The following is a 12,888-nucleotide window of genomic DNA, read 5'->3' on the forward strand; positions in this document are numbered from 1 at the left end:
TCCTGACCATATGTCATGCATAGACTGGAGCACAAGCCAACATTCCCAGCTCAGTTAGTATAGATCCCAACAGAAAGCATTGCTACACTTGTGGCTTTCTCTCTGTGCAGTTTTCAGTGTCAGCATAAATACATTGTGCTGTAATAAAGGATACACCCCACGTATTGTAAGACCTGGACCAATGTAGATCCCTGGCAACATTCAAGGCCAGACTGAACGTGGCTCTGAACAACCTTGTCTAGTTGAAGATGTTCCTGCTCATTGCAGGGGGATTGGACTAGATGATGTCTGAAGGTCCCTTCCAACCCAAACTATTATATGATTCTATGACTTAACACCATTTAAACATGTAACCACTGAATCATCCAGTACCCTCAGCTTTTTTCTTTTTTTTTTTTTAATATACTTTTTCTTCACTGCTCTTAGATTAGCATGTGTTCCAAGATATCTTATTAATGCACTATACAGAAATATTTTTTCTTCCATATTCAGTCACAGAATTAAATAACTTTTATCAAGAGTTTCACTGGAATTTTTTTCCATCTTCCTGGGTGATCATATAGCCTTCTTCCTCCAAGTCCCACTCCCACTTCATTACATTTATCTGTTTTCCAGTTGCAGTTTTAATTAGATGCTCTTAAGGCTTAGTCTTTAATGGCACAATTTCAAATACCAGAGTAAGAATTTTTAGTTGTCCTAAATTTTTATATGACCAGCAATTTGAATGTCAAAGACTAGAGATCAGCCTATTTTTGCCATGTAACGTCATTTATGTCCTGTGAAATACAGATAAAACACCAATGATATCACATGTATAGGAAGTGCTTTATCATCCATCTGAATGCATGGACATCCTTCTTTCTTTCCTGCCATACATATAAACTTGTAGCTTTCTTTTTATTTTAATATTTTTATTCAACTTTTCAAATAAGTTAACCGATAAAAGCATTTCAAAGTTCTTAATGAGTTTTTTTTCCTGAAGGCATAATGATTTTTTGTAGTTTAAAAATATTTCTCCTCTCTGCTTCCTCCACTATTTATTTTCATCCCTTTTCACTGGGCAGCCACAAACACAGCTGCTTCAGTGTGCAGCACCAGTGAAGGGACAAAGAACATTTTTGAAAAAGACAGGGACTTTCCAATAGCATATTTACAGCTATTTTCACCTCTCTGAGCAAAAGTTTCCATGCTTTTACTTAGGTAAAAATCAAAAATTTGTCATTCTCTTTTTTTATATGAACATAAGAAAAAATTAAGGATATATAGCCATTATGAAAAAGAAGAGGAAGATAAAGAATAAGAAATAACGTAAATACAATATTGCAATTTAGCAAAATTCCATTCTCCAGATGCTCTGCACCAGCTGCACACCAAGAAGCTTACAGGTGTTTACTCTAATAACAGTAACGTAAGAACACGTTTTCTTCAGGCATTTGTGTTTTTACAATGTTAACCTCTCATGTGACACCTTTAAGTAGGTCAGTCTCAATACACTCACATACGTTTTCAGTGCTGCATTTATTTAGCAGAAATGCTGTCAGCAATCAAAATATCATATCTATTTCAGTCAATGCAGATATTTGCCATGGGCAACCCATCTTTTAGCAACTACCATCTGAAGTGAAAGGTTTTAATAATACATCTACTAGATGAAACAGAACTGCATTCCATAAACATGCTGGGCAAATACAATATGGCTAGAACAGGTGTTGGTTTAATTTTCGTTATCTTTATCTGCAAACAAGTCTGGTTACCTTTGCACACTCATTTAATGTGGTCATTCAGGGAAATCAGTGCAGATGGTGTGTCACTCTGTATGCACTTGTCAAAGATTTTTTACAACTTGAAGCCACTGTCTCCAGCCAATACAAAATATCACTGTAGATTACAATTAGAGTTTAACTTAACTGTTTGTGAGCATATTCCCAGCACATGAGGAAAAGGAGTGGATAAAATACAGCTTAATTCAGAAGTAAAGTGAAAAATATGAAAAAACGTGGAGTCTAAGGGGTCTTTCCTCAAATTTATATATGCATTAGTATCTTACACATATGTTTGTATATTTTTCATCCCATTCCTGGTCAATATATATTGTTTTCTAGCAGATGTAAAACATCACTTTGTACTGAGATTTTTGGCCAATATTCTTAAAAAGAAACTAATATCTTCAGTCCTGCTCTAGTACTGAAAATATTAATAAAGTTATTATAAACCTATTTACTAACACAATAAGTATGATTTGTGTTAAAAATGCAGTATAACATGGTAAACGTAATAAAAGCAGGGAAAAAATGCAGAAAAAGTGGAACAGATAAGTAGATGATTTTTTTTTATTTCCATTTGGAACTTTGACTTTGATTTGCTATACTTTGCAAAATATCATACATTTTAGTGAATGACTGGCAGCATGATCACTTTCCATTTAAATTTTGTAGTGACTAGGAAAGCATTTGGATTTTAGTTTTGTTCCTTTTTTTTTTTTTTTCCTCCCATACTGTTATCCAACTGTTTTCAATATATGCTGATATAAATACACTGCAAGAGTAATGGGGACAAATAGTGGAAGACTGCTGGTTATTTGTCCACTGAAACTGTTGTTAAAACATATTTTGCTGAGGTTTTTTTTTAGTCTGTTTTGTTACAGTTGTCTCAAAAGTAATTGTTTTTCATTAAGCTATGTTTTAACTGTTGATGCATTTCTACTTTCTCTGCCTTCAGCTAATGCTGAATCACGCTCTTAAAATCCATTGTATGCATTGTTTTTTGTTTGAGTATGGTGATGAGATTTTATGACTATTTAGTAATAATTAATCTTTTATGTTCATTGATGAGACCTATTAATAACGCTAAACTGATGTACATAACAGTCAAAAAAGAACACTCACCTACTGTCAGTTGTCCAGTTAATTGTCCCAAGTGATTTCTTGCATTCACTGTTACATTTCTGTCAGACTGTAAGACCAGTGGGCTATCCTGGGAAACATGTATAAGACAACAAATGAGAGAACAAAAAATTGAGGTAGAATTAAGTTAGAACTAAATGTAAGCATGCATGCTGAGAGAGGAGTTGTGTCAAATATAACAGCCTTTCAAACAATCTCAAAAATAATTTTACAAGTCTTGTTTGTTTGTTTGTTTATATGACAATATAACAAGAACACTTAGTTTGTGCATAGCATCCCTGCCTTAGAAATTAGAGTTGATTTATATAAATTGGGCTTTATTTCCTGACAATATTACAATGTTCCAAACTCCACAAGCCTTAACACAAACCTGTTTATTTAGCCTTTTTCCATGTATTGTTAACATATACTTTTGGAAGTACCTAACTCACACTATACTACATTATTCTATTAATCTGTGCAATCTATAGTACTTGGATTGCGTTTACTAAAACCTTACTAACAGAGCCATGCATTTATTTGAAGGTAAAAAGTATCATTATTCTCAAAAAACAAAGAAAGAGAACACTGGAAGGCGAAGTCATGTAACAGACAAGGCTGACCCGTTGTCAACAGTATCTGACAGGTAGTGATCAAGCTGATGTAGCACGAAGCCAAACACTGTATGATGTTAAGTACAATCTTAATATTTTAGTGTAAATTTGCAGCATAACTACATTGCTATCAGCTTCCTATTACTTTTAAGAATTTGAGGAATGTTTACATATATATTTGTAGGCATATCCCATGTCCAAATCCAGCTTAAGGAATCTCAGAAATGAAGAGAGAATTTAATTTTGCTTCCTGAAAAATGAGGAGCCAAATTCACACCTCCAAGGGAAGGACAAATTCACAGGAAAGGGGAAGAGCTTCAATAGAGAGTCAAGGGGAATACAGCTTAAAAAACCAAACCAAATCAAACAAAACAAAAACAAAACCACAAAGAGCTTACTGATCACACCTTCATTGGAGGCAGGTGCGTGCAGGAGGGGAGGGAAAACTATGATGGTGGCTGCTGCTGCAGAGAAGCACTTTCCTGCCTGGAATCACCTGCTACCACAGTGTTCTTACCCTGAAGCTCACAGTGAGACCACGGGCATATTAATGCTTCTGGCAGTCTGCTAGCACCTACCTATGCTTAGGTAAACTTATCCAACACCATTAAAACACCTCACAGAGATAGCTGGGGAAGTGCCTAAGGTAGGAATGATGAAGGGCTAGGAAAATATTTCTGAGTTATTATATACTTATTCTTTTCTTAGATTCTTCCTTGAGCATCCATTATTGGTCATTCCTAGATTGAGCATATCACTTAGACAGAATTCTTGTGCAGGTGTGTATGCATGCATGTGTGTCACTTAATATATCAGTTCTTCCTACTGCTGAAAGTTTTTTAAAAAGAGAATGAAAGGAGTTAAGGAGCTATATGTATAGATTTATTTTTACCTGAATGATATGTTAGATTTTCACTTAAATTTTCTATACCTTACAACCCTTTCCTTTGAACCCAGGGCTTTCCTCTGCAAAAAATACTCTTCCCAGTTGTTTTCATAGTGATTACTAATTTTAATGGTAGTCAATTCCCTTGGAAGTCTGAAATTATTCTGAGCTAATTTGTAAGAGTTCAGGTGTGCTTCATCTCTCACTAGACCATGCTATGACCTCTCTAACATCCTGCCAATTAGCTCTGCATCACAGAATCTGGCAGATGAAAGTCGCTGTTTGTCCATCTTTCTAGATAAAAAGCCATAATTATCAGTGAGACTTTGTGTTCAATGTGACTGATTTGAGCTAAGCATATGATGCAATCAAGGGAGCTTCTGGCAACAAAAGCAGCTGCTAAGGACCTTTTTCTCAACACTTGATTTGATTTCCACTTTCATTATGGTGTTTTGAAGATCATTAGTCCAGGCAACTGCTGCTCTGGGAAAGAAGGTTGTCCTGATAGACAGCTGCACGGTCAAAGTATATTTTTAAGGAGCCCTTTTCATTTTGCTTAGTCAGTATTTGGAGGAGAGTTTTCTCAGTTGGAATACTCTTACCATTAGTGAGGGAGGGTACTACATGCCTTTTCTTTTTTTCCTGCTCAGCTAAGGGCTTGGTAATTTACACTTTCCAACACTGTTCAAAGTCATATCTGAAGGTTTCTTTCCTTTCACCTTAGGAAAGTACTTAAAAAGATTCTCAGGTTAAAATCTGCCTCTTGAGTTTTCAGGCTTTAATTGTAAATGAAGATCTTGAGTATCAAATTCTCAGGTACAAGATAATGAAAGATTAGGTGAGCCAAACCTTCCTTCTCCTTTGGTTGTCTTATTTAAAAGGAAAAAAGAAGGATGAAGAAGAACTTAAATCTATATTTCTTGGTTTCTGGACATGAAACAAAGAGCTGCAAGCCTTAATTCTGGACTAAAGAAAACCCAGTGGCAAAACTCCTATAAATTTAAGCAGTCCAGTATTTTGTCTACACTGTTTACTTGCACCTCTGTTTTCCACAGGGAGTGTGTAAAAGAGAGGCTCAAGGCATTCAAAGGTAGTCTGCTCACAACTAAGAAGACTCAGCAGAAATCAGTGGAATTATAGATCTTTAAATGAGTATTAAGTGAGATGAGTGTCAACCATATAAACAGTAACTAACATATCTACAGTATAAAAATGTTGAATAATTTTATCCCTGGGTCACCAGATCTGGTCCTCTGTTGATGGGAACTTCAGCTTGTAATTTAATAGACGTGTGTCCTGGTTTTGTTAAAAAACAAGTTTCTCTTTTAGTGAATTTTTGCCTGTCAGCTAAAGCCTTCATATTAGCTGCATTTTCCTGGAGAACCCAACACATGTTTTGGTTAAACCTAGCAATGGAATGCAAACTTATTGATAAGCACGGATGGACATCTCACGAGGGGCAACGAGAAACTGATGATCGAGAGACTGACCAACGGTGTATAACATTCCATTCACGTGAATACTTCATATAAAAGTGGGAGATCACGAGGATCTCGTCCCTTTTCCTTCCCTTCTGCTTATGGCCAACATTAGGAGAGGACCTTGCTGGTCGTCCCTGCGAACTGAGGCCTAGTGACAGACTGAATCCAGCTCCGGTTGGCTACAGAGTCTAATCCAGGACTTTGGGTGCTGGCTCTGCAGTTGCTGAGACTTACAAGATTGGTTTTGTATATTTTGTATTATTTTCTCTATTCTTATTAGTAGCATTAGTAAAACATCTTTAACTTCTCCAACTCTCTTCTCTCTGTCCTTCTTTCCCTCCCGATCGCCTGTCCTGAGTGGGAAGGGGGGAGAGGGAGGGGCAAAAGGGGGAAGTGGCGGGGAGAGGAGGTTAACAATACATCTGCCAGGGTTTGATTGTCACCCCGCTATCTTAACCCTCGACAACTTGATAAGTCACAAAATACTTCAGATGCCAGACTGGGGTTAGAAACGTGTTATCCTACTGCTTTCCTGGAAATTGGAAATTCAAAAAAATGTTTTGATCAATAAATAAATACAAAGAATAGGAAAAAACAAAACCAACAAGGATGATTAAGCTCTCCAAATACTGTGGAAGTATTTGGAAGTAAAGAAGATTTGTTCTGATATCAGACAAGCCTAGGAACATGCAGAGTTACTTTCTTGCTATAATTTTCTAGGCTGATGTCACCTGACAGCTGATAAAGTACAACTCCCCCCAGATTTCTATATTAGTAAATGATTTTTATATATTTACTTAATTTAAAAAGCTTTAGGTTATACCTGACCAAAAAAACCACAAAAATAAAACAAAACCAAAAAACCAAAACCAAACCAAAACAACAACAAAACAAAAAAAGAACACACATGAAAATGAAAAAGTAGCAAAGATCTATCTGTTGCTGACATTACACAGCTTATATCAGATCTTCCATTTAGAAGTGAACAGAAACAATATGTTCCCTCCTATGTAATAAAGTAATGTAGTGCTATAAAACAAGTTCCATGTATTTCTGTAGCTCAGTATTATGAATATCAGGAACAAATATGCACCATATTCAGAAAATAATCTTATATATGAAGTGTAAAAGCTATTGTGAGCAACTCCAAGTGACATCCTTGAAGAAGTTCTTAATCACCTAATGTTATTTCTTGACACTGTGCTAATCTGGATGCATGAGGAAAAAAAAAAAAAAAAGAGAGAAAAAAGAGAAGAAAAAAGAGAAAAAAAAAAGAGAGGAAAAAAAAGAAAAAAAAAAGCAGGTCTCTTGCCCATCCCAAACTTTCTACTCCTGGAAAAGGTCATGCCATACTTGTAGCCCCAGTCCCCTGTGTTCAGAAGCCGTTCTTGCTGCTGGAACTTACAGTACAGGACACCTGAACAGGGAGTTTCCTGAGGTACAGGAAACTTAGGCCACTTCTGGATTACCATTATTATTCTAACTTGGAGCAAAGTAGTCCCTAAAATCCAATACTACAGTCTGAAATCTATATTATGAAATTTTCCTCCATTACAAAGCACATGAAAAAAAAAAAATGTAACTGAAGATTCAACCTTTTTCCTCCCCCTTTCTGTCATGGAAATTCAGCTCTTGCCCTCCTGTTTCTTCATTCTGCAGAGCACACACGCAACCATGGCTTCTCTCCCATTCCTTATAATTCTAACTTGAACTCCAAGAATGTGTGATGAATTAAGCATGGCAGTTACTGTACTTCGTAAATTTGCTCTGAGATTACCTTTATTTGTTAAGCACTTACAGGAGTTATTTCACGTACACTGCAAAGCCAGTGAAAAGTTTTCAAGTGGAACAAGTCATACTGTTCACATGATGATTTTGTAAGTATTCTTCATGCACACTGATGGCAGCTAGCTCCGTAGTGCAAAGTTGCTTTCCTTCAGCTATACTGCCCATTTACTGGACAATGAAAAACATGCTTTGCAGACACATGAAAAAACCAAAAAGAACAAAGATTTCAGATAGTAGATTATGTCAGCTTGATGTTTTCTGGAAATGATTTCTGAACTCGATTATCTTAATAGGGATCATTTTCAGCTGTGCCAAATAAAATACTGAATCTCACCTCTTGAAAATATCTATTTTCTTAAAAAAGTTAAATCTTTGAAATTAAAACACCTAAAGCAAAAAAAAAAAAAAAAAATAGGGAATGCAGCTTTCTGTGTTTTTCCTCAGTCCTTCATGAATCACTTGCATCAGAGTAAGAATTTTTCACCTCAAATATAATTTCTCCTGATTTAAATCCTGTACTGACTATAATCCTTTATATCTGATACATGACACATTGACACAAAAATGTCTTTGATGTTATTAATTCATTAATAATTTATTTTTTAAAAAGGCAGATATAATTTCATATGGAGTGTAGTAGGCTATATATACACTTATCAACAGAACACTTGAACTTTCTATTTCTGCACTGCTATATAAATGTAGTCTTCAGAAAAGAGGTAGTAAATTATTTGTGATGCCATTTCAAAACTTATAGTGTGGATAAAAAAAAGCCGCATATTAAGAACATTTCTACAGTTACATAGAGCTTTTAATAATAACAATATGCTACTAACATATTGTAGATAGATACCCTCAGGGCCATGAGGGCACCACCAGCCCTTACTGACCCTACCCAACCTCCCCACCCCTGGGGGGTATGAGATGACTCCTGATATAAGCCCTGAAATGTTACCGCTTTAAATTTTTCAGTAGTGTATTAATGGCAAAGCAGATGAATATGATGTTACTATAGTCAATTCTTATCTGGAACAAGTTTGCAGCAGAGATTCATAGAGGGAAAAATAAATTAATTCAGGGGATATTTTTAAAAAGCTTTCTTGAATCTGAATCCAGTTATAAATACAATGAATTTTTTTTTTTTTTGAAAAAAAAGATGCAGTTTTTCTGTTTGGTTGGTTTTGTTTTAAGGATAACAGTGCAGTACTAATACATATTAACTATTATTTTTAGAATTACATGAGCACATTACTGTATGCATATGAAAGTCTGATAGATTGCTTTCTAAAGTCATTTTACTAAACAATGTTCTGCATGAGCAATCATAGCAAAACTTTCATTTTTTTACAGATTGGTCAATTATTTTTAACATATTTTGGATAGATTTCGTGCCTTTTGCACACTGTTCAAATAGGCAATCCCAGCTAATTAGCTCAGTTTTGAAGAGTATTTCCAAAATGCACCCCTTAAATTAGAAAGGGTCTAGATGGAGCAATTTCATTCCAGTTAGTTTAATACAACATTAGTTTACTCTAAGTAAGATGCTGCATTATGTCATTGAATACAATCCCAGACTTATGCTCAAAACACAGTTAACACCATCCACTTGAACACTCTTAGGAGTAGTGTCAACATGCATCCCATAGCTTATAGTGCAAGCACTAGCTCTCTTATGATTTGATTCCTGTCCATGGTTAAGCACACCACTTCAAGTTTCTAGACCTCCACACAGTATCATATAGATGTAAAAAAGTAATGCAATAACTAGGCAAGGTTCTATAACAGCCAACTCTATCGGCTGGAAGTTTGTGAGAGGACATAAGGTTCTATAATACTCTGTTATTTGAGCCCATTCTTATTTATCAGTATTTACCAGTATTCAATATTCACAAGAATATCCTCAAGAATATTTCTGAGGTGTCAGGAGAGTAGGGTCCCCAACATAGGGGTACTTCAAATAGGCAGAAGTGAATAATTTACTATCCAATTGTTCCAGAACAATTACAAGATGAGAAGAGTTAATATAAGTATTGATCTATCTAAATTAGATACTTTAACTATTTTCTATATTCTTGTACTCCCCAAATAAATTTTAACCTTAAATTTCAGTTGTTTTTGTTCCTGCCTAATGGTCTGTTCTAACTTGAGAGTCACAATTTATAAATATATATATATATATATATATAATTTAAGCTTATAGCCACAAATAAATATATATATATTTATATAGAATATAAATTTTGCCAATTACAAAATCACATATAACATTTTTGCATTTTTGGACTTTAGGGAAACAGTCCAAATATCTTAAAGGTTTGATAAAATGGTATTGAAAAACAGTTGTTTGTTTGTTTATTTTCAAACCAGTTTTGTACATTAGGGAGGTTTGGAAAAGTATTTAAGTAAATAAAACGTTGGATGGGGCTTTGAGCAACCTGGTTTTGTGGATGCTGTCCCTTTGCATGGCAGGGGAGTTGGAACCAGATAATGTTTAAGATCTCTCCTAGTCCAACCATTTGATGATTCTATGATGAACTTTTAGGTCAATATATTTTCTTTGTCCATAGCAAGACTGATTTACATAAAATTGTCATGAAATGCAAGCAGAAAAAAAATTAATTTTTTTTTTTTTTTTTTTATATAACACACTGCTAAAATGAGTAGCAGGCTTGACTTTATGTCAAAACTGATTTGATAAAAACACCCTACATATTGATGTAGAGCCACACTTTCAGTCAGATACAAACTCTACTTTTCCAAATCAAGGAGGGACAAAGACCTCACTTAATTGACTCATCAAAGAAATTAAAAGCTCTGGAAGACAGATAGACAAAGTACAAGGAAATAGTTTGACAAAAAAAATACACCCTAGATGATACTGAAGAAATATTATACTTGAGGGTATGGATAAGGTTTAAGAAAAATCCTTTTTGGATAGTTCCTCTTCATTGAAGGATATTATCTTGGTTCTGAATCTCTGCTCTATTTCCATGTCAGCCTTCTCATATGCTAAATCAATCACAGATATCATTCAACTTCATGATAAATCTGAAGACAATTTTGGTCATACCTTTCAAAGTAAGATAGGTGTAGCCAATGAGAAACATAAACAGTACTCCAAGGAGCCACATGCATATGTAAAGCTGCACAGTGATCATGGCTATAACCTCCAGATAGAAATAACCTCCTTGTTTTACTTCCTCGTATAATGCACCATGAAATTTTTATTATGGTAGAACTCAATCATGCATAGAAAAACTTAGTGACAAACCAGAAGCAGACATCTAAACAGTAGACAAAAGGTATGACTTTTCTGGAACTGATTTAAACATCAAACAAAATTTCAAATGGACTTGAGTTTTAAACACCCCAATTCAAAATAAAACAAGTCTACAAAAGTATTTGGAGGAAGCTTGTTAAATGCCCAAAGCTCACTCCTTAGTCATTAAGCTTGTGACACAGCAAGTAAAATTGTATATTACAAAGCTGCAAAGCCCCCAGAAAACTTTAATTAGGAGAAATGTAGAAAACCAATGCAAGTCTTAAAATCTAAAGCCAAAACATTAAGTGTAGAATCACTGTACTTCATTCAAACCATCATTTATTACAGTGTCAGTATATCAGTTATTGAACGGATTTTTTTACATTCAAGTTAAGCTCAACAGTAATCTAAGAGTCTGTTATGCTATTTTAAATCTTGGAAAACAGTCTTTCAGTTCCTGTTTGTGTGCAGATGTCAACGTGATATACCATTACAGTGGAACAACAGTGTGTTTTTCATGCCTTTTTACATTGAAGAGCTAAAACTTGAAATATAGCAGCAACTAACTCCAGGAAGAAGTTGAAGACATTACAGGAAAATGTAAATAAATCAAAGCATATTACATATCTAAGAGTAATTTCCCACCATTCCCTATATAATGAGCATTTCTCTACAGAATTTGAATTGCATTTATTTTAGACTCAGGGGCTGAGAGAAAGAAAAAAAAAAAAAGGCAAGCTGTAGTCAGTGGTCTGATAACATGGATACCTATAAATCTGATAACATGGATACCTATAAATCTTTTATGAGATTCCTAGTTCCTGAGATGTCTATGGCAGAAAAAAGTGCACCAGCCCCTGTTCACTTGATGCATAAGAGAAATATACACCAGCTTACATGTTGAAAAATGAAAAAAAATGATAAAATTAAAATATAACCAAAATAAACTTATTCTATTATATTTACCTAATCTTATGGAAAAATCTGCATAACAGTTCTGAAAAATATGAGCTCTCCAGCATATCTGGGTTCCCATTTTGTGGCATCTTGCAAATGACTATATGGAAATAAAATTTACATCACCAGTTTTTATTTCACTGTGATTTCTATGTCAGAACTTTTCAAATTCTAAACCTGAAGAACTATAAACAAATTCTAAAGGAAGGTTAAGGAACAAAATAGTACTTCAGAAACACATAAATTGTAGCAGAAGTCTACAAGACATACAGAAGTCTTGTAGCTCAGACAGAGCAGCAAAGAAAGACATGATATTAATAAAAATATTAAATAGTCTATTTAGTGCATATTAAAATTAGTATGTTAAATAAAAATTAAGACACAAAAGCAAGGCAAGACTAGTTACTAATTTTAAACATGTTTAATCAGAAGGTTTATTTTAGATTGAAATTAAACTTATTTTTTATGGAAAATTAAGGTAGTGGCAACCCATGATTAAATGATGCCACTAGTATAAGCAGTAGTATAACTACTAGTATAAGTAGTGTCGTGGTTTAACCCAAGCTAGCAATACAACCACGATAGCCACTCATGCATCGCCTCCTCCAGCCCCCAAATAGGGGAAAGAATCAAAAAGAAAGAGAGAAACTTGGATTGAGATAAACACCGCTTAATAAAATAACAAAATACTAATACACTACTAAATACACTACTAGTAAATATATATATATGTGTGTATATATATATATAAATAGAAATAGAATATAAAATAAAAGATACTCAGTGCAATTCCTCATGAACTCCATCCACACTGAGCAGCCAGTCCCAGGAAGCAGCACCTGGTCCCAACAGCCGATCCAAGAGAGAGAAAAGAAGAAAAAGGCAGAAAGGCCCAGAGGCCTCTGCAAAATTGCAGGATGGCAAAAGGCCAAACTAACAGAAATCCTGAACAGAACTCCTCGGCTCCAACAAAGAGAGTAATGAAAATGAAGAAGTCAGAGAGAGACCAGAAGATCTC

At 34.7% G+C, this 12,888-nt stretch overlaps 1 protein-coding gene across 5 annotated transcripts in view; it reads right to left on the reverse strand.

Moving 5' to 3' along the window:
- Positions 1–12,888, reverse strand: part of SGCZ (sarcoglycan zeta) — a 453,475-nt gene that overhangs the window by 69,130 nt on the left and 371,457 nt on the right. For all 5 annotated transcript variants that reach the window (XR_011738777.1, XM_065837213.2, XM_071807535.1 and 2 more), the window contains one exon: positions 2,886–2,973. Coding sequence is in view for 4 of the 5 variants with exons in the window: in XM_065837213.2 (XP_065693285.2) it covers positions 2,886–2,973 (88 nt within the window). In the remaining variant the exon portion in view is untranslated. The remainder of the gene's footprint in view (positions 1–2,885; positions 2,974–12,888) is intronic.

This window comes from Patagioenas fasciata, chromosome 4 (genome assembly GCF_037038585.1).
Source record: "Patagioenas fasciata isolate bPatFas1 chromosome 4, bPatFas1.hap1, whole genome shotgun sequence".
In the NCBI taxonomy this organism is placed as follows: domain Eukaryota; kingdom Metazoa; phylum Chordata; class Aves; order Columbiformes; family Columbidae; genus Patagioenas; species Patagioenas fasciata.